This window comes from Saccopteryx leptura, chromosome 9 (genome assembly GCF_036850995.1).
Source record: "Saccopteryx leptura isolate mSacLep1 chromosome 9, mSacLep1_pri_phased_curated, whole genome shotgun sequence".
NCBI classification, from domain to species: Eukaryota; Metazoa; Chordata; class Mammalia; order Chiroptera; family Emballonuridae; genus Saccopteryx; species Saccopteryx leptura.
The window spans coordinates 89,129,726-89,152,358 of NC_089511.1; the positions used below are offsets into that span (position 1 = coordinate 89,129,726).

Below are 22,633 nucleotides of genomic sequence, written 5' to 3' on the forward strand. Positions count from 1 at the left end.
GAAAGTCTCAAAGTACCATAAAATACTCTGTAAGCAATACCTGAGACAAAACAAACTCTAGTAATAAAGGCCTTACCCACAGCAGGGTAAGCTAGTTGCTTTTCCTCCTCTGGGATTGGAAACCAAAGATAAATACTAAAAATATACTGTCACCTGAAAATTCTTAACCACATTCTACTGGACACTAAGACTATGACTATAAAAAAAAATGATATACTCCACTATATTTATAAATTCAGTAGATTAGGAAAAATTAGTAGAACTGATGTACTGAGGGACAATAGGATATGACACATACTTCAAAGTTCTGAAAGAAAGAGAAAATTTAGCATTTTTGGATACCTAATACTTCAAGAATACTCAGTTTGAAGACAAAGTTGTTCAGTAAGGCCAAATAACACATACTATCTACATACATACAAGAAAACAAGAAAACCTTAAAATGTTTTCAATCAAAATTAATTAAGAAGGATCAGCTTGGTCTGTGGCGGCACAGTGGATAGTGTCAACCTGGAGCACTATGGTCACTAGTTCAAAATCCCGGGCTTGCCTGGTCAAGGCACATACAGAAGCAACAATGAGTTGACGTTTCCTGCTCCTCCTCCTCCTCCTCCTCCTCCCTCTAAAAATCAATCAATAAAATAAAGAGGGCCTGACCAGTGGTGGTACAGTGGGCAGACCACTGATTGACCTGGGACACTGAGGTCCCAGGTTCAAAAGCCCAAGGTCGCTGGTTCATCTGGCTTGAATACAGGCTTACTAGCTTGAGTGCAGGATCATCAACATGACTCCATGGTCACTGGCTCAGCTGGGGGCCCTGTCCTGTCAAGGCATTCAAGGCACGTATGAGAAGATGCTTATCATAACTATGAGTTGATGCTTATCATCTCTCTCCCTTACTAGTCTCTCTCTCTAAAAAAAAAAAAAAAAAAAAAAGAAATGGAAAAGGGCTTCAGACTAAGAGTCTGAGCTGGGAACCCCCCACCCCCATGAAGGATCATATTTGCAGTCTTGCGTCCTTTTCTGTGGGATGGTAAATGTGGTAGAGAAGGCTGAAGGTGAGCAGGGCTAAACAGAGAGCAACTAGGAGCACAGGTACAGAAACTAGAAGGAAGAGAAATTGTCTCTAGAAATGGAGAAAAGTAAATTATATTTCCTTTCTTTTTTTTTGTATTTTTCTGAAGTGAGAAGTGGAGAGGCAGAGAGACAGACTACTGCATGCACTCGACCAGGATCCACCCAGCACGCCCACCAGGGGGCGATGCTCTGCCCATCTGGGGCGTCGCTCTGTTGCAACCAGAGCCATTCTAGCGCCTGAGGTGGAGGCCATGAAGTCATCCTCAGTGCCCGGGCCAACTTTGCCCCAATGGAGCCTTGGCTGTGGGAGGGGAAGAGAGAAAGAGAGAGAGAAAGGAGAGGGGGAGGGGTGGAGAAGCAGATGGGTGTTTCTCTTGTGTGCCCTGGGCTGGAATTGAACCTGACACTTCCACACGCTAGGCCGACACTTTACAACTGAGCCAGCTGGCCAAGGCTTTCTTGTATCCTAAAGTCTTGGAGCACTGTTAGCCTTTGTTGACCCTAGCATTATGGAAGAAATCAACTGAGTCTCTGAACAACAGTGCTGGCATGTGTAAGAAATGCAAATTAGAACGGAGGTAGATATTTTCAATGAAAAGCTGGCTAACCTAGAAAGCGAAAGGGGTGATTACACAGGTGTGGACCACAGGACTGATACCATTAGAAATAAGTCTGGGACCACATTCTGATGGACCCACAGAGTAATCTGTGCTTTCAGTTCACCAGAGAAATCAAAGAAACACCACCCACGGCCATATTTATTATTCATCAAACTCAGTAAAATTTGGAAGAAGGGCTGGTGATAGAATTAAGTACCCAATTTACAATGACAACTTTGAAAGCATCCCTTTTATTCTCAAGAGAAACGACCTAGGCCCTGGCCGGTTGGCTCAGCGGTAGAGCGTCGCCTGGCGTGCGGGGGACCCGGGTTCGATTCCCGGCCAGGGCACATCAGCATCGCCCCCTGGTGGGCAGAGCATCGCCCCTGGTGGGCGTGCTGGGTGGATCCCGGTCGGGCGCATGCAGGAGTCTGTCTGACTGTCTCTCCCCGTTTCCAGCTTCAGATATTAGAAGAAAAAAAAAAAGAGAGAAACGACCTATTTTGAGCTAACTGGTATCCAGATGTTTCAAAAGAACATTAATAAAAAGCAGACATCTACAAACTACACACAGTACAAAGCATTCTTCTGTTTAACTTAATTACCAAAAATATTCCTTACTATCTTTAAGAGTCTAGCAGTTGGTGTTACACTAAGTTTTTCTAGGAGTAAAGTCAAGATTAAAAACTAGCTTAAGTTGGCCCTGGCCGGTTGGCTCAGTGGTAGAGCATCAGCCTGGCGTGCAGGAGTCCCAGGTTCGATTCCCGGCCAGGGCACACAGGAGAAGTGCCCATCTGCTTCTCTACCCCTCCTCCTCTCCTTCCTCTCTGTTTCTCTCTTCCCCTCCCGCAGCCAAGGCTCCATTGGAGCAAAGTTGGCCCAGGCGCTGAGGATGGCTCTGTGGCCTCTGCCTCAGGTGCTAAAGTGGCTCTGATTGTGGCAGAGCTACGCCCCAGATGGGCAGAGCATCGCCCCCTGGTGGGTGTGCCAGGTGGATCCTGGTAGGGCGCATGCGGGAGTCTGTCTGACTGCCTCCCCGTTTCCAACCTCAGAAAAATACAAAAACAAACAAAACAAACAAACAAACAAAAAAACTAGCTTAAGTTGCTATAGTGATGAAACAAACACACAGCCTGAAAAAGAGTATGTGAAAACCACAACTTGAATTTGCTTGAAATGCTTTCCTTTTGCTAGTTGACTCAAAACTAGAAACATACAAAAAAGTTCCTAGAGACTAAAAGTCACCATTGTTTCTTATGATGAAAATTCAAATGGTTTTTACAATTACATGAACCTGTATTTTGTTTTATTTATTGGTTTTAGACAGAGAGGAAGTGAAGGAGGGGGAGGGAGATATCGATTTGTTGTTCTACTTATCCATGCAGTCACTGGTTGATTCTTGTCTGTGCCCTGACCAGGGATCCAACCCGCAACCTTGGTGTATCTGGACGATGCTCCAGTAAGCTGAGCACCCTAGCCAGGGCTGACCTTGTATATTTTAATAGGGTTTGATTTATTCATCAGATATTCAATTTCCAACTGTATTCTCTCATTTTTCAGAAACTATTCAGTAATCAAGGGTTCTACCACAAGAATAGAATTCTCAGAAAAGCCTTAGAACCCTTAAAAATTCACACAGTAACACTCTTGCCATTTACTTAGTAGAATCTATTTTCTCACTTAATAGTAATAAAATTTCCTAACTCGTAATAGGACAGCACAAGTTAATTAAAAATGAGCGGAGGGAAAGAAACAGTGAGGAACTAGTACTCATCAAGTAATGACCATGTAAAATGCTAGGAGTCTCAGATAACTCATTCAGCTGGGGGAAGGCACAGTTAGCACTGGAGCGTGCCAATCACGCACTTTCATTGTTTTCCATGGTAACCACATGCTGCTGTTTAAAAACACGGGGAAACAAACACTTAAGTGTTTCAACCCATTCTCGTCAAAATCTTTATTTTAAACAATTTGAAGAGACAAACAAGTTTTCTGGAAAACAGATTTTTAACTGATATTTGAAAAATAAAATAGAAAATATTTATTCCTTCTTTTCATTAAAATGATATAACACATAGGTATGTTTTCATCAAAATTTAACTACAGAAAGAGCTAAAGGCTCCCCTGATGACTACTTGTGATCTCAGTCTTCTCCATTGAGGTGACCATTCTTAGCAACTTAAATGTATATATGTATCCTTCCAAATTATTTCCCTGCATTTCTGTACATACATTTCTATAGAATATATAGCTTTGCTTTGTGTTTAGGTATTTAACTTACTATCCAGTGAATGCAATAAAGAATATGCATTTAAAGAAAGGGATTTTTTTTTAATTTAGAAAATTAAATTTAATGGGGTGACATTGATCAATAAGAGTACATAGGTTTCAGGTAAATATCTCTATAGCATTTGAACTGTTGATTATGCCCATCACCCAAAGTCAAATCATTTTCTGTCACGGTATATTTGTCCCTCTTTATCCCCCTTCCTCAACCCCTCCCTCTAAAGAGGAGATCTTGTTAATTTTTAGTAGATTCCTTATTCCGATAATTCTAACAGGAAACTCAGTCACATCTTCATACTAACTAGGTCTTGGAAACAATGCTATTTAAACTGATGAATATGAATGAAGTTGGAAAACATTTAGCAAAAGGTAACAAGTAACTTGCTATAAAAAAAGTTCAAAGGGATAAAGGCTCGAAATTTCAGATATCCAGTTTAATATAAATTATTCACAAGTCAAGCTGGTATTTGAGATGGATCTTAAGAGTGGAAAAGATTATAGGGAGCCTGCCCAGGTGGTGGCACAGTGGATAAAGCATTGGACTGGGACACGGAGGATCCAGGTTTGAAACCCCGAGGTTACCGGCTCGAGTGCGGGCTCATGCAGCTTGAGCGTGGGCTTACCAATTTGAGTGAGGGGTTGCTGGCTTGAGAATGGGATCATAGACATGAGCCCATGGTCGCTGGCTTGAGCTCAAAGGTCACTGGCTTGAGCAAAAGGGTCACTTGCTCTGCTGGAGCCAACCCCCCTCCCCCACAAGGCACATATGAGAAAGAAATCACTGAACAACTAAGGAGCTACAATGAAGAATTGATGCTTCTCATCTCTCTCCCTTCCTGTCTGTCCCTATCTGTATGTCAAAAATAAATAAATAAATAAACAAATAAATAAGGATTAAAAAAAAAGAATTATAGGGTGACAGGAGACAAGGTATGGACAGGCACCACAGACAGCAACAGTATTTTGCAAGGGTTAAGACTGAAAAAATATATGCTTGTATTTCCAATGTTCCTAAGGATCACTTTAAACTGCATTTCCTTTATGTTCAAAACAAATCTTTCCTAATAACACTTTTCTGTCCCTGATACCACCATTTTTCCTACTTATGTCTCAGGCTAGAAATTTGAGATATCTTTGACTCTTCTCTTCAATCCATGTATATCTCCTATCTGCTAGGTAATACTATCGTTTTTCTAAAATGTTTTATCTGTCCTTTACTTTTCATTTCCTCTGATACTACCTATCACTTCAATCCCAGTTTCGCCACTGCCTAGCTTTCTGTGCCTCCTAGGTTTATCATTTCCTATCCAACAAACTTCAAAGGAAAACTTTCTGCTCACACATTTCTGACGCCAAGCAATTCTCCAGTTCTTTGTGAACTCCAACTGGGTGTGCTGTAATTTAATTCAATTCTGACACTGACTACCCAGAATTAGTGTATATTCCACAGGCTGAGGGCTCAGTCCCACAAGACTCCTCCCATTTCAGTTACAACTATTGAATGTGCAGGTACTCACACTTCTATCCAACTTGGCTTTAGATTGGAGGCTCCCACAACCCCTTCCTCAGGTTTGATAATTTGCTATAATGGCTCACAGAACTCAGGGAACCACTTTACTTGTTTTACTGGTTTATTGTAAGGGTCCTGAATATAGGAGGTCCTGTCCCTGAGAAGTTGGGGTACACCATCCCGCTGATACATAAATGCCTACTGGGAAGCTCTTCAAACCCAGAAGTTTGGGCGTTTTTATGAAGGCTCCACCACACAGGCATGATGGATTATGTTACTCAGTCTCCAGCTCCTCTCCCCTCCCTGGAGGATAGAAGGTAGAGCTGCAATCATGGATTCATCTTTCTGGTGGCCATTGCCATCTTGAAGCTATCCAGGAGCCCACCCAGAGTTGCCTCATTAGAGTAAGAAATGTTCCCTTTACCCAGGAAATCACAAGGGTTTTAGGAGCTCTGCGTTAGGAACTGGTGTCAAAGACCAAATATTGGAACAAAAGATGCTTCTAGCATCCCTCTCACTCAGGATTTACAAGGATATTAGGCCCTTTGTGTTAGGAAGGAGGTAAGGGCAGCCCAAGAGACAAAATAAACATTTATTATGTTACAAAGCCTTACTTCTCACTATTAACAAACATTGTCTGTCCCCATGGTCCCATCCCACAGCACCACCTCCTGCCTGGGATGAAGCTACCCCTCTACATCTCTTTCTTAAATGACCTTTCCCTACTCAATGTCTATCTGGTCCTCCCTACTTCCAGATCAAGACATTCTCTCCCTGGTATATTCTTTCAGCTCCTCTTACAGCAACACATTGTTTGGTGTGTTTTCAATTCATCATTTATTGATAGTTTCTGCTAAAGGAAAAGGTAGAAAAAAACATACTGAGCTTAAAGCAAATGGAGAATGATTTAGGGAAGAAGAGATTTTGGATCTTGCTCTATTTTGGAGAAACCAGTGAAAAAACATTTAAAAAAAAAACAAAACAAAAATCATTTAAAAAAATTTCTCTTATGGATAGTTAGTTCACCAGCAAAGAACATGGTACCTGACACAGAGAAGGCAATGAACAGACATGTAATAAACATGTTTGTTATCAGAAATCCCCATGAACTACAGAATATTCTTTAAACAAAAAGTTTAAAACTGCTGCCTACAAGGAAAAGAACCCCACATAATGGAAAAACTGATTTATCTGGGATATAGTCTACAGTTCGTAATGAACATAGTCCTTATTCAGTAAATCCCCAATATGGGTACTTTTACCCTTGATCATTCCTTTGCTGTTTCTCTCTTGGCAAGAGATGAAAAAAAGTTCATGTAAATCCTAAGGCCCAATATGCTTTTATTTAAAAGGCCTGTATTGACATATCTGTGATAATGGTGAAAGGCAAAAGGGACCACATTACTGACAACCGTTACCACCTCCACTTGTGTCATGTTCACATTTTCCTCTAGCCAAGAGTGATTCACAAAAATTAGGCCTCAGTCTTTCTCCAGGAATAATCAAAAAAATAATAGCAATTCTCGATAAACAAAGACTTTTCTTAGTTTTTAAGAGTTACTCAGAAGAAAGCCACTTAAAAATTATTTCATTGAAAACCCTTAAAGATACCTGTAATAAGACTTTCGTAGAGAAATGTGTTGTTCTGGCTATACATTAAACTGTTAAATACCAAAGCTCTTCAAAGCTAGTTCAATGAAAAACTCTCTTTAAAATGTTATTTCATTAACTAAGTATATAATTAGAATAATTGGGCCTCTGAAGATATCTATGAACAAGTGGTTTTTTTTAATTAAAGAATTTTTTTATTTACTGATGTTAGTGAGAGAGAGGAAGTAGGGGGGTAAAGAGAAATATCAATTTGTTGTTCTACTTATTCATGCACTCATTGGTTGCTTCTTGTATGTGCCCCAATTAGAGACTGAACCCACAACCTTGGCCTATTGGGGTGATGCTCTAACCAACTGACTACCGCCCAGGGCCTATGAATGACTTTTATATGCAGTTGTTTGAACATGCATTTATTTTCTGGGAAGAAGGTAGGTCAGTCCTCTATGCTTTTAACAAATTTCAAATGATCCAAAGTGTCAGGAATCACTGTGTTGAAAGCATGACTTGTCTCTCAATTAGTGCTTACCCCAAGATATAATCTGTAATTTTTTACATGAATAAATCCCAGACAATAATGATGAAAAGGTTGGTTCTGGAATCAGATTACTGAAGTCTGAATCCCAACCCTACTGCTTACTAGCTGTGTAACCTTGCCAGAGGAGCCCTCACACTGGAGCCTTAGATCCACATTTGAAAACCGGAAAGAACAGTGTATTTCATGAGGTTGTTTTGAGGAATAAAAGCAATGGTGCATGAAAAGCTTAGCAAAATGCCAGGCCTGTCACTGTTCCCCTTGCTTTCCCAGTTATCTCCTTGGTAACGCTGCCTCTGAGAAAGGAAATTAAAAGGCCCAGAGCCCTCTCCCAGGTGGTCTTCTTCCCCTTCATAAAACCTTTCTGGTTTTATCACTAGTATTTCACATATCCTCACTTCAATCTTGATAGTAAGAACTTCAATCTGCATTCATTTCTGCCTCTAGCAAGAGGAAAATATGGATTCCTCGGGCTGTCTAGCCCAGTTTTAAGTAAGTTCTGGGTTTGGGATTGTTCAGTTATTTTGTGGAAAAGAACTGGTTGGCAGAATGGCTTCACTTTGCACTTTGTAACTTTCACTGCTATCCAACTAGTTGAATCATACATATGTATTTTAACTGGGGTGTGTTGGGTAGAGCAATTATAGGTCATTTACAGATCAATGTGCTACATTAAAATATTAGAGGCTTTATTATTTGTATTATGAAAATCTAATTAGTATACAAAATAAACAGGAAAGAGAAACTAGAAATCTCAATGCCAGAGACTATTGCCTAGGAATTCTTCAACATCCAAATTATTTTTAGTTTTTACTGATTTGTGGTACAACCCTCAGTATCCTTAATATAACTGGACCAAAAAAAAAAAAAAAAAAAAAAAAAGTGCTAAACCCACTTTCTTTCCACTATAAACCAGAAATTTTATTGGAGTTTAATACATACTGGTGCTTGTCCTCCAATTTTTGATGCCTCAATTCTTGCAAAGTGTATTTAGCATATAATGAGTGGGCTGTTCTTGTCTTCCTGCCCGTGGGGTTTTCACAGGGAAAGCAAACTAGCAAGAGGGATTCCCACAAAACTATGGAGACTGAACAACAATCTGATACAGGTCTCCACCATCACCTTAGCTCTTCCTTAGTATAACTGGCATGCAGGGGGGTAGGGGGGTAGAGGGTGAGGGGAGAGTTAGGGTTGAGTTTAGAGGCATTCACGTATTTTTCCCCCCTCTGAAATAAAAAGCCTTTATAAGAGCAACAAAGTTCCATATTTAACTAAAAAGTATTAAAAACAACAGCAGCAACAACAATCAAAAACCTCAGGACTAAATGGTAGGGAATGGGAGACATACAAATTACCTGTCATCATTGAATTTTCAGATTAAGTTAATTCTAAATTTAATTTACCTACAAAGACTACATTTTATCTGTGGCAGCAGATGCAGGCACAAATACTTTAAAAATATTAGAGGCCCTGGCCAGTTAGCTCAATCTGTTGGAGTGTTGTCCCAAAACACCAAGGTTGTGGGTTTGATTCTCATCAGGGCAAGTATGGGAAGCAACCAGTGAAGGCACAAAAGTGTAACAAATGAATGCTTCTTCTTTTTCTTTCACTTCCTCTTTCTGTCTCTCTAAAACCAATCAATCAAAAATTATTTGATTAATTAATTAAAATTCCCAGCAGGCAGTGCAGTGGAGAGAGCACCCCCTGGAGCTCTTGGGCTGGAGCCCCCATCAGGGCACACATGAGAAGCTATCAATGGCCCAACTAAGTGGCAAATTCATGCTTCTCTCTCTCTCTCTCTCTCTCTCAAAACCCCCCACAAATATTACAAAGAGTGAATTTATGCAGTTAGCCAAGTTTTAATGGTTGTTAAGCCAGCATAGAGAAATACATCAGAAATCTCTTTCTTCAGCAAAGGTATTCTCAGTACTTTCTGCAGTCTTCCCCAAGGTACTACTACTCACAATTATATCCCAGAGGATGAATGAAGGGAACCAACCTTAGCTGCCAGTCCTGCCTCCACTCCTGCATCCTGTGGTCCAAAGACCATCTACCTCCTCCTATTTCCTTCTTGCATTTTGGTTCTTAAAAAACAAGTCAATTGGTTAACAGAGGGAACAACACTTTTTTGGGTACTTCCATTTATAATTAAATAAAAGATTTAGGATTAATGTATCAAAGGACTACAGCCCATCAGTTTTATTTAAATGATGATAATTTAGAAAATTCTATGAAAGGAAGAATCAGTCACAGGGAATTTTGACTTAATTTTAATATGAAGACAGACTGGGGGGAGGACAGACTGGGAAAGAAAGTTAAATTGCTTCAACAGCAATGAATTGCTATTAATCTGTACTTTCCTCTCAAACTGACTTTTAAAAGATAAACTTCCTTTAAAAAGTTAGATTGGTTTCAGACAGAAACATGGCCCATAAAATACAGAATTTATTCTGAGAAAGGTAACAGAAACAATCACAGACGTTTTCAAACACTTAAATAAGAACTTTTGAGAAAGTCTTCTCATAGCAGAAATTCTCAACATTCATCTTTGCTGAAAATATTAAGGTCTCCCTTAAAATGCTGCTTGAGAGCCTGCTGCGGTCTTTTGCAACTATTTAATAGATGAAAATCTAATTGCTTCAGTTAAATATGGTATGTGGGAAGAGAACCACAAAGATAGTATGTATCATTAAATATTTGCTTGGATTGAAATACATGTCAGCCCCCTCTCCTTCTCCCCCTAGGTCTTAAAACCACCTGTTTCCCTTACAGAAATTATAATTAAGATTGTTGCTCTGCTTTAACTTTGAGAATAAATTAGATACAGAAAGTTAAGTATTGGGAAAAGGATAAAGAGGATCAGACAAGGTGTTTGTGGGGCAAAGAACACTGGTAGTGAACACAGTGGAGTGAGAGTGGGAGTAGGGGTGGAGAAGAAATGTTAAGGTATGGCTTCAAGTCGGCTTTAGAAGGGAAAGACTGAGTGCCATTTACAGGGATTACCCAAAGCATTTTTTAAAATTTCAATACCTATGATATTCTGTATTTCTAAGACCAGAGTGGAACCTAAGAGGTTAACAACTTTCTTATAAGTCAAAAAAGATTTAAATGTTTAATTGAAGGGGAAATTAAACACTGAAAGCTCCTCTTAGAATATACAATCTCTGCAATCAGACAAGAATGATCAATGTGTAGTACCATGAAACCAGGAAAGCAAAGCATGGGAGTCTACAGTGTCTAATTTTTTACTGATCACCTATGTAGTATGGTGTTATCTTAAGCACACTAAAGTATTTTTAAGGGTTTTCATAATGATACTCTTCTCCCCAAATCTATTCTTTCCACACTTTCAAATTCTGAAAGAGAATAAAACTATCACTTATTCATAGAAGTCAATTTTTTTTTATATTATATTATCTTGCAATGTTTGCCACTATTTACTAGTTAAAAACCAGCTTCTCAATGTTTTTATGTTTGGAGTGAATAGAGGTCTCAGTGGCATGTTTCTTATAAAATGGGATAATGAATGCCCTGGATGGTTGCTCAGTGGATAGTGTCCTCTCTGGGTGCTGAGGTCATGGGTTTGATGCCCTGGTCAGGGAAAGCCATCAGTGAGTGCACAACTAAGTGGAACAATGAGTTGATGCTTCCCTCTCTCTCTTTCTCAAATCAATGGGCTAATGGAACAGAAAATTTTCTATTACACTCTAGAACTAAAGCTGCTGTGGCAACAAGAGGAAGAGTACTGACAAACCATGGTTAACTTTAGTGAGTTTGTGAAGTTGTCATTTATAAAGATTGGAAAGGGCTTGGCATATAAAGAACCAAAGAATATAACGAACTTCCCAGATAAATAAGATCCTGCAGAAAAAACTGTATGTATATATATATATATACACACACACACACACACGATATATATATATCATATATATATATACATATGATATATATCATACATATGTGTGTATATATATACACACACACACTAGTTTATTTGTAAATCTTTTAAGCAACTGGAAAATACTGACAAGACAGAAATACAAACTTGATGTCTATTTTAAAGAATCACTGCAGTTTATCTGCTAACTTTGCTTCTTCCTCCAAAAACATTGTTTGCTTTTCTTGGGAGTCTGACCTTGTATTCTTGGTTTAGAGAATAAGGTAGTGGTATGAAGAAGGAAGGCAAAGTAGGAGACTGATAGTGTGTAGATTTTATATAATTCTGTTTGGAACTGAAAGGGAAATTAGGGGTCAAAGTGGTTCAGACCTTGATTTTAGAACAAGGAACAGAGAGGTAAAGGATAATTAAGCTCTACCAGTTAAATCCTAAAAGTGGGTGGGGCCAATGCAAATTCAGCAAGTAAAAGTAAATCATTAAACAGATTGAAGCAGCCTTTGTTCCCCAGCTGTGCTCAATTTTTTTCCGGTAGAGATTTCTAAAAATTATTCTTAGAATTCAGCTGGTATAATAGAACCCGGTATCAGGTTTACAGAGACAAAGGGCATAGCCCTACAGCTTCTGTGAAAACTCCAGCAAGCCTCACCTCCCTGTTTTAGGTTACTTTTAAGCACCTTTAAAAATATACTGTGCAATTTAGTGGAGGGGAAAATGACCAAACAAACAAAAAAACAAAAAACCCGCCTTTATTTTTCAAAGAAAGCAAGATGACTGCAGATGCCAAATCGACGTTCAAAATCTTAAACTATGAATAACTTGGTGGTTACCAAATTGTTTCCGCCTCAACTCCTTTCTTCACCTGCTTATCTTTTCCCCAAACTCAAATCCGGTGCTAGCCAGGACCAGTACACACCCCCAGGGCTATTTCATTCCATTGGCTGGCGGGCAGTCCTGCGGTCTACACCCTTTAGATTTACTGTCAGGACGCCCGCTGTTTATTTGTCAGAGATGTTATACTGCTCGTGCATTACTATTCTGTACAAAACAAAAGCCTTCAGGGTAGAAACATAATTTAAAAGGTCAACGTGTAATGAACGTAAAACTATCTACATTTCAAACCTTAGAAGGCAGTTCATTTTATGCTACTATATTGTCAGATGTAAAAAGTGAAAAAAAAATCATAAAAATAATTATTTCATAATCTGCATTTCGGTGAGTCATAGAAGCCCACAAGAACTTGCAAGAGGCACAATCAGATGGACCAGCGATTCCCTTTTCTTACAAGTGCATTTCATCAGGTCACCCACGCTAGGGTTAAAGGAGCAGCGCGGTGTCTGCTCTGCACGCAGCAACAACGCCGGCAGGAGACAGGGCCGACTCCGGGTGGGTTAAGGCGGAAAAATCGCTGTCCACCCGGGCCGACACGTCCGAGGCGGGGGCCGGTGGGCACCGTGGGGGAGGGTCAGTGCCCGCCGGGCGGGGCGGAGCAGCGGGCCTGGGGCAAGCAGGCGGCTGGGCCGCGGGGCACCGCGCCAGCGGGTCGGGTCGGCGCTCACCTCCCTTGCAGGGCGTGCGGTGCTGGCTGTGCTGGGCCCGGTAGCCCTCGATGACCTCCCAGGAGCCGTCGTCGCGCCGGATGGGGAAGGACAGGCTCAGCACATGGTTGCAGGGCTTGATGATCCGCAGGATGCCGCGCACCCGGTTCCGCTTCTGCTCCTCGCTCTCCCGGGTCTTGAGATCCTCCACCAGCTTGTCCTCCACGATGCTGGCGCCGCGGTCGAAGAAGCCCTCCACCATCTTGAAGAAGTTGGGGTCGTCCTCGCGGTCAGCCGCCGCTTCGCTGTAGTGTCGCCGGGAGGGCGGCGCGAGCCCCGGCTGCGGGGCGGCGCCGGCGCTGGGCTGCCCGCGGGCCCAACCCAGCAGCGCCGCCGAGTCGGCCGCGGCCGAGCCCAGGGCGGCGGGCCCGGCGCGGGACAGCAGCAGCGCGTCACCCAGGCAGCGGTACATGGCGGCGGGGCGGAGGCCGCGGAGCGGAGCAGCCTCCGGAGGCGCGCAGACGGTGTCAGGGAGGAAGGGCCCGGCGCGGGCCGCCCTTTTAAGCTGCAGCTTCCTGCCTTCCTAGCTGTCCCCTCCCCTCCGGCGCTCGCAGCCTCACAGGGGGGACGGACTTTGGAGCCGCAGGCCAGCGTCGCCCACAAACGGCAGGGCGGGGGGCGCGCGCCGCTCCGGGAGCCGGGCCTCCGCCTCCGCCTCCGCCGCGGCCTGGCCCGGCCTCCCGGGTGGTGGCGCGTGCCGCAGGGGACGCGCGGGGCTGGGGACGCGCAGGCGCGGACGGGCCCGGCGCGCATGCTCGCGGGGCTGCGGTCGGGGCGAGGCCCCCGAAGGTTGCCCAGATCTGCGGGGTGGCGGTGTCTCAGGTCTGTGTGTGGCTCCCGCGTTGCGGGCGGAGGGTCTCGGGAAGGGTTTCTGTGGGGAGGGGTCGCTGGGGCGGCGGTGTGCCTGCCTCTGGGGGGCGCTGCGCGGCCGGAGCGAGCGGGTCCCGGTGTCGCCCGCCCCCGACCGCGGGCGGGGCGGCCGCGCTGTCACGCCCTAGACTTGTCTCGGGGGTTGGTCCTGGGGAGGCCCGAGAAGCGGCAGGCTGGGCCGTGTGCGCGCGGACTACGAAGAATTTAGTGTCACCCGGAGTTGTGTTTGAGGTGGCTTGCGGAAGCTGAGAAGGAGAAAGCCTGGCATCTGGGGACTGCCTTACCTACTGGCTTTTACCGCTTTTAAATTTTGTCTCTAGTAAACACTCAACAACACTGAGATAAAATGTTCACCTAAATCACTGGGTGTAGCTTTATAAACGTACTGGTTGTGCTTGCCCTTTTCAGTGTGGAGGAAAAAGGGGTGCAGTCATGAGTCACAAATTCCTAACTGGGCAGGTCGTGCTAGGTGGTCACACCTCAACGTGCAACTTCTTTAGTGAAAGTCTTATTTTTGCCTCAAGCAAGCTATGTCCTTTTTACTGTGCATCTAGGTTAACACACCCTTGAAATGCCCCCTTTCTGACCCGTCCTAAAGGGTGACCACCCTGGACAGAGCACATAACCTTCACTATCCTGTGATCTGATTCCTGCATTGCCTTCCACTTTTGTGTCATCTTCCTTATGGTTCCTCTTTTCTTCCAAATGCATTAGAGATACTCAACTGTTCTTCTCAGGAGCATTGAAGAGCTTGCTTCCTGGCAATGTCCTCAGTTTGTGCCCAAATAAACTCATAAAAATTCCCTGGAGGTTTGGATGTTTCTTACATCGACATAAATGTATTTTTAAAATAGTCTAAAAACAAAGGCACTCCAGGAACTGCTTTCTCACTAATTTATATATTAAATGGTCCCGAATAGAATGTGTAAACTTTAAGTTACGTGAAGGTTTCATTATGTACTTAGGCATACTTGATGAGAAATGGTGATCCTCTTACGGGTGAGCTTGAGTCTCATGCCTCAGTTTGTTTTTTTTTTTTTTTCCATTTTTCTGAAGCTGGAAACAGGGAGAGACAGTCAGACAGACTCCCGCATGCGCCCGACCGGGATCCACCCGGCACGCCCACCATGGGGCGACGCTCTGCCCACCAGGGGGCGATGCTCTGCCCATCCTGGGCATCGCTATATTGCGACCAGAGCCACTCTAGCGCCTGGGGCAGAGGCCAAGGAGCCATCCCCAGCGCCCGGGCCATCTTTGCTCCAATGGAGCCTTGGCTGCGGGAGGGGAAGAGAGAGACAGAGAGGAAAGCGCGGCGGAGGGGTGGAGAAGCAAATGGGCGCTTCTCCTGTGTGCCCTGGCCGGGAATCGAACCCGGGTCCTCCGCACGCTAGGCCGACGCTCTACCGCTGAGCCAACCGGCCAGGGCTCATGCCTCAGTTTTAAAGACAGGCTACACTACCAACTTTAGTTATCCCAGTGTACTTTGATGTTTTTTTGGTTTTGTTTTTTAAGATTTTATTTATAGATTTAATGGGGTGGAGAGCGAGAAGCATCCACTCATAGTTGCTTCAGTTTAGTTCATTGCTTCCTCGTTTCTTGTCATATCCACTGCGCCCCCACAGGCCAGGCTGTACTTACTGGTTTTAAAAGCCACCTTTTTGACCTGCAATACAACTGCTTGCTTTCTAATATTCACATTATTCATTTGTATAGGGATGAGAATGTTCTTAATTTTCACAATATCCTGAAAAGTATAAGGTGACAACCTAGATCAGTTAAATTACATTCATTTATCTCAGTGTACTCTCAAAGCAAAAAAGATGGACCTAATATTTTACCTTAATTGCTAGGTAAAAGATAGTAACAATTTATATATATTTATTATTATTATTTGTATTTTTCCAAAGTTAGAAACGGGGAGGCAGTCAGACTGACTCCCGCATGTGCCCGGGATCCACCCAGCATGCCCACCAGGGGGCAATGCAGTGCCCATCTGGGCGTTGCTCCTCTTGGGCTGGAGCCATTCTAGCACCTGAGGCAGAGGCCATGGAGCCATCCTCAGCGCCCGGGCCAACTTTGCTCCAATGGAGCCTTGGCTGCGGGAGGGGAAGAGAAAGGAGAGGGGGGAGGGGTGGAGAATAGATGGGCGCTTCTCCTGTGTGCCCTGGCCAGGAATCGAACCCGGACTTCCACATGCAGGGTTGACACTCTACCACTGAGCCAACCGGCCAGGGCCTATATTTTTATTATTTTTACTGTGTTTTTTAGTGAGAAATATTCTATCAACTGAATCTTGAATTTGTCTTGTTGGTCAAAAGATTAAGGTACCAAAGTTCCTTTTCACTTGATAGTGTTACTAATATTGCAATAAAAAAGTCTAAAACCTAATATTCCAAAATAAAGTGGTAAGAATCACTAAATACATGGACTTTTCTTTTTTGTCTTAGATGAAATTCTTTGGTATGTTTTGGGGAAAGTGGTTGAAAAGCTTAATTTTATTGCCCATATCTCTAGATAACCTTTGTCTTCAGAAAAATAAATGTTTAACTTTGCTTCTTCCAAGTCTTCATCTGAATTCAAAAGGGTAAAAAGGCTACGAAAGGAGTGAGGAAATTATTTTTCATTGGGAGTCTCCTATGTGTAGACATCTTACCAAGTGGTTCCACAAGAATCCTATAAAGTGGATGTTATTTTTTTGTTTGTTTTTTGAAATCAAACTACTGTTTATTTCTTGCCATATTTCATTCAGAGATAGCCCTTCTATTTGATTTTACAGTTTTACTTTGTATGTATATATCCACAAACAATATGGAATACTGATTTATGTGTTTAAAAAATCTATCTAAATGGTATTATACTGTATACATTCTTCTGCAGATTTTCTTTTTTTCTCAACTTTTTTTTTACATTTATTCATGTAACTCCAGTTCATGAATTTTAACTGCTGAATACTATTTCATTGTTTGAATATACCAAATTTGTTGATTCATTCTTTTGCTAGTGGGCTTTTAGGATGTTTTCAGTTTTCCATATTATAAACAATGCTGGCATGGACCATGCGGTGTGTGACTCCTTGGCATGCATATCACGTCAGCACTTCTCTCAGGTAGATACCTAGAGGTAGAATTTCTAGGTCATAGAATCTGTACTTAACTTCACTCTTTAAACTTTACATTATTGCCAAATAGCTCTGTAAAGCAGTAGGACCAATTTACATTCTAACTGGGCTTTCAAAGCTTGTTTCAGTTCACTTATATGTGTACAAATTTCTCTGCTCACCATTCCTTCTTGCATTCCAGTCCTTCCTTCTTATGAAGTATATCCTTTGGTGGCATTTCAGTGAAGTCTTTGAGTGTAACTATTCTCAGTTACTGTCTTAAAATGTCCTTTTTATACAACATTTATTTATTTATTTATTTATTTATTTATTTATTTATTGTATTTTTCTAAAGCTGGAAACGGGAAGGCAGTCAGAAAGACTCCCGCATGCACCCGACCAGGATCCACCCGGCACGCCCACCAGGGGGCGATGCTCTGCCCATCCGGGGCGTCGCTCTGTCGTGACCAGAGCCACTCTAGCGCCTGTGGCAGAGGCCAAGGAGCCATCCCCAGCGCCCAGGCCATCTTTTGCTCCAATGGAGCCTCAGCTGCGGGAGGGGATGAAAGAGACAGAGAGGAAGGAGAGGGGGAGGGGTGGAGAAGCAGATGGTGCCTCTCCTGTGTGCCCTGGCCGGGAATCGAACCGGGACTTCCGCACGCCAGGCCGACCCTCTACCACTGAGCCAACCAGCCAGGGCCTTATTTTATTTATTTATTTATTTATTTATTTATTTTTTCTGAAGCTGGAAACGGGGAGAGACAGTCAGACAAACTCCCGCATGCGCCACACCGGGATCCACCTGGCACGCCCACCAGGGCGCGACGCTCTGCCCACCAGGGGATGATGCTCTGCCCATCCAGGGCGTCTCTGTTGCGACCAGAGCCACTCTAGCACCTGGGGCAGAGGCCAAGGAGCCATCCCCAGCGCCGGGGCCATCTTTGCTCCAATGGAGCCTCTCTGCAGGAGGGGAAGAGAGAGACAGAGAGGAAGGAGAGGGTGAGGGGTGGAGAAGCAAATGAGCGCTTCTCCTGTGTGCCCTGGCCAGGAATCGAACCCGGGACTTCTGCACGCCAGGCCGACCCTCTACCACTGAGCCAATCGGCCAGGGCCCCTTATTTTATTTTTTAATGTTACTGATTGATTGACCAGTCTCAGTGTGGTTTCTTAGGTGATCCTTGGTTATAGATTCCTCTTAGTTTAGTCCAAAGTTGGTTTTTCAAGATGATTGTTCCCAAGTTAAGTTGTAATCCACTTTGGTTCTGGGAGGTGGGAGTTGTAATGTCCACCTACTCCATCGCCAACTTCTGGATCCTAAAGTAGATGTTTTTATTTTTAAAATCTTCATTATGTTTTTAAATTATATACATGTTGTAAAAAAAAAAACTTCAAACAGTACAGATGGGTTTTATTTTATTTATTTATAAATTTATCATTTAAAAAAATTTTAATTTATTAATTTCAGTAAGAGAGGAAGGAGAGAGAGAGACAGGAATGTGGATTAGTTTCTCTGTGTGCCCTGACTAGGTATCGAACTGGGAGCCTCTGCACCACCAGACAACGCTTTAACCAACCGAGCTATCCGGCCAGGCTAGAAATTTATTATTTTATTATTATTATTTTTAATTGAATTATTGGGATGACATTGGTTTGCAAAACCATACAGGTTTCAATGTATAGCTCCATATAATACCGCCTGCACACTGCGGTACAGATAGCGGTTTGAAAAAGAGTGACATTATCTCCCACCCTAATGTTTCAAGTACTGTAGTTGGAGTGTTTCTTTTCACACTAAAGTAGGTAGTCTAATTCCTGATGTAACAGAACTGGGGTGGAGGCTCACAGAAACCAAGTAAACTGATGATCACCTAGCTGGAAAACAGCATGCTAAGATTCAAACCTGTGTATCTGACTCCAAAGTTATGCTATTTTTACTATTCCAAGAAATATTTTAAGTAGTTGTTGCAGTTTAAAATTATTTATTATGGGTGCTTTCTCTCTGGAGTTCACCTACACCTGTCTTTCCTCTCAGACGTGCGTCTTCACTTTTTTCTTCCAAACTCTACGGGTCCCCATGAGACTTGCAACCAGGGGAGCAGTGGGCAGTGGCAGCTCAGCCTGGGCTTGCTGCCTGAACCTGGCTCCAGGCCTAGGCTCACTTCTTTCCTGTAACATTTCTAGAAAGCCAAAGCAGAGTACTGCCTAGGCTCTCTACAGTTGCTTCTTCTACCCTAAGCCCTCCCTTTGTTTCACTGTCCCCAGCCTTAATAAACGCACTCTCGAAATAAAAGAAAATAATAATAAAATGAAATTATTTACTATAATGGAAAGTCCAGGGTGTTTCAGCTTTACATTGATTATTGCATTTGTAAAATCTACAGATATTTTGAAAATTAAAGTTTAATTATTAGTAGTAATTTACAGTTCAATAGGAGGCCAGAATTTAACTAGAAAGGAATTTTGGTCATTTTGATAGCATTCAACAGACAAATCAGTTTTCTGCCTTTGTGGTTTATGAGTTTTCCTCAACTGTTTTAAAATTGTGAGTCTTTTCTCCTTCATCCATAGCATACTTTTGTGCTTCCTAGTGCTTTTATTTTTTTATTTTTTATTTTTTGATTTTAGAGAGAGGAACATCAAACTGTTTTTGCATGTGTCCTGCCCTAGGATTGAACAGGTAACTTCTATGCTTCCAGATGATGCTTCAGCCAACTGAGCCATTGGCCAGGGTGCTTCCAAGTGGTTTTACAAATATTTTAGGCCCTGGCTGGGTGGATCTGTGGATAAAGCGTCATCTTCGCATGCTGAGGTCATGGTTTCGATCCCCACGCAGAGCACATACAAGAAGAGTTGATGCCTCTCTCAAATCAATGGAAAATATATTTTAATTTTTAAAATTAATTTTATTATTTAAAATTTTATCTTTTAATTTTAATTTTTAAATTTAAAAATATTTTTAAAGATTAAGTAAGAGCAGGGGAGGCAGAGAGACTCCTGCATGCGCCTGGACAGGGATCCACCCCACAAGCCCCCTATGGGGCAATGCTCTGCCCGTCTGGGGCTTGCTCTGTTCCTTGGCAACTGAGCTATTTTTAGCACGTGAGGCAGAGGCCATGGAGCCATCCTCAGCTGTGCCTTTGCCGCCCCCCCCCCCCCCGCCCCTGAAATCATTGGAATTATTCAATAATTGAGCCATGGCTGCTGTAAGGGAAGAGAGAGAGAGAGAGAAGGGGGAAGGGTGGAGAAGCAGATGGTCACTTCTCCTGTGTACCCTGACTGAGAATTGAACCTTGGGACATCCACATGCTGGGTCAGTGCTCTACCAGTGAGCCAATTGGCCAGGTCATTATTTTTAAATGTTTTAAAATTGATTTGAGAGAGAGTAAGGGAGAGAGAGACACATTGACTTGTTGTTCCACTTATTTTATGCCTTTATTGGTTAATTCTTGTATGTGCCCTGACTGGGCATCAAACCCACAAGCTTGGCATGTCAGGGGTGATGCTCCAACAGAGCTACCTGGCCAGGGCTAAAAATATTTTAGAAGGATTTTAGTATGTAGAAAGACATAAATACACGAATGTAGTAGTATTTAAAAATACTTTAATTTGAAAAGGTAATATATACTTTCTACTTTCTGTATCCTGAGGTTTTCCTATGGTGGATATTTCATTTAAATGGAATCATACAATATGTGGTCCTTTGTGACTGGCTTCTTTCACTTAGCATAATGTTTTAAAAATTCATCCATGTTATAGCATGTGTCAGTATTTCATTTCTTTTCATGGTTGAGAAGTAGTCATTATATGGCTGTATCACATTTTTTAAAATCTGTTTATCACCGATGGGCATATGGGTTATTTCCACTTTTTGGCTAATGTGAATAATGCTATTATGAACATGCTTACAACAAGTTTTTGTTTAGACATAGGTTTTAAATTCTCTTGGGTATATACCCAGGAGTGGAATTGCTGGGGTTTATGGTAATCTGTATTTAACCATCTGAAAATCTGCCAAACTTTTCCATAGCAGCTGCAGCACCATTTAAATTCTTACCAGCAGTGTATGAGGCTTTTAATTTCACATCCTCCTCAATTCTTCTTATTGTCTGGTGGGAAATTGTAGCTAGTTTTGGTTTTGATTTGCGTTTCCTGAATGGCTCAAGATGTTAGTGGCTTTACATGTGCTCATTAGCCGTTTGTGTATATATATATATATATATATTTTTTTTTGAGAAAGTCTTTTTCCCATCTTAAATTAGATTGTCTTTTTATAGATAAATTATAAATTCTTTATATATTCTAGATATAAATCCCTTATCAGATATATGACTTGAAAGTGTTTCAACTTTTTAGATTGTGTTTTTTACAACACAAAAGTTACAAATTTTGATCAAAGTCCAATTTATAAATATTTCCTTTTGTTCCTTTTGCTTCTGATGTTATGTCTAAGAAATCATTGTTTAGGCCCTGGCTGGATAGCTAAGTTGATTGGAGCATTGTACCAAAGTGCAAGGGTTGTCAGTTCAATTCCTGGTCAGGGCACATACAGGAACAGATCAATGTCCTTGCCTCTCTCTCCCTCCTTTTCTCTCTCAAATCAATACAATATAAGCATTAAAAAAATAAAAAGGGCCCTGGCCACTTGGCTCAATGGTAGAGTGTTGGCCTGTTGTGTGGATGTCCTGGGTTCAATTCCCAGTCAGGGCACACAGAAACAACAATATGCTTCTCCTCCCCTCCTTTCTCCCTTCTCTCTCTTCTTCTCTCACAGCTATGGTTCGATTGGTTTGAGGGCATTGGCCCCTGCCGCTGAGGTTGGCTATGAGGAGCCTCTGTCTCAGGTGATAAAAATAGCTCAGTTGCAATTATGGCCCCAGATGTCAGAGCATCGGCCCTAGATGGGGTTTGCTGGGTGGATCCTGGTACAGGTGCCTATGGGAGTCTATCTCTCTGTTTCTACTTCTCCTCTCACTTGGAAAAGAAGGGAAAAAAAATCATTGTCTAATGGGAGGGTACAAAGATTTATGCCTTCATTTTTTTTTAAGAGTTGTATAATTTTATCTTTTACATGTAGGTCTTTCATCCATGTTGAGTTGTTTTTTGTATATGGAGTAGATAAAGAGTTCAGTTTCATTTTTTTTTGCATGTGGATATCCCTTTGTTCCAGCGCCATTTACTCCAAAGACTGTTTCTTCCCCACTGAATTGTCTTCACTCTTTATCGAAAATCAGTTGATTTAAATGTGAGGGTTTAGTTTGACTAGGCAGTGGCGCAGTGGATAGAGCGTTGGACTGGGACACAGAGGACCCAGGTTTGAAACCTCGAGGTCGCGGGCTTATGTGCGGACTCATCTGGTTTGAGCACAGCTCACCAGCTTGACAAGGCGCTGGCTTGAGCAAAGGGTCACTTGATCTGCTGTAGCTCCCCCCCCCCCGCCCCCATCAAGACACACATGAGAAAGCAATCAGTGAACAACTAAGGTGCTGCAACGAAAAACTGATGATTGATGCTTCTCATCTCTCTCCCTTCCTGTCTGTCCCTGTCCCTCTCTCTGT

General features: G+C 42.4%; 2 protein-coding genes and 1 non-coding gene across 4 annotated transcripts in view; 2 read left to right on the plus strand and 1 right to left on the minus strand.

Moving 5' to 3' along the window:
• GLUD1 (glutamate dehydrogenase 1) overlaps window positions 1-13,658 on the minus strand; it is a 49,678-nt gene extending 36,020 nt beyond the window's left edge. The window contains exon 1 of the mRNA XM_066349763.1: window positions 13,073-13,658. Within this exon, the coding sequence (XP_066205860.1) occupies window positions 13,073-13,523 (451 nt within the window). The 5' untranslated portion in view covers window positions 13,524-13,658. The remainder of the gene's footprint in view (window positions 1-13,072) is intronic.
• The window catches only part of SHLD2 (shieldin complex subunit 2), a 67,804-nt gene continuing 58,811 nt past the window's right edge, over window positions 13,641-22,633 (plus strand). Inside the window, exon 1 of one of the 2 annotated variants that reach the window (XM_066349762.1) lies at window positions 13,641-13,933. The gene's annotated coding sequence lies outside the window, so the exon portion shown is untranslated. The remainder of the gene's footprint in view (window positions 13,934-22,633) is intronic. The other variant, XM_066349761.1, reaches the window with a different exon arrangement.
• On the plus strand, window positions 21,710-21,785 carry TRNAN-GUU (transfer RNA asparagine (anticodon GUU)). The gene has a single exon. It is a non-coding gene; the product is annotated as a tRNA-Asn (tRNA).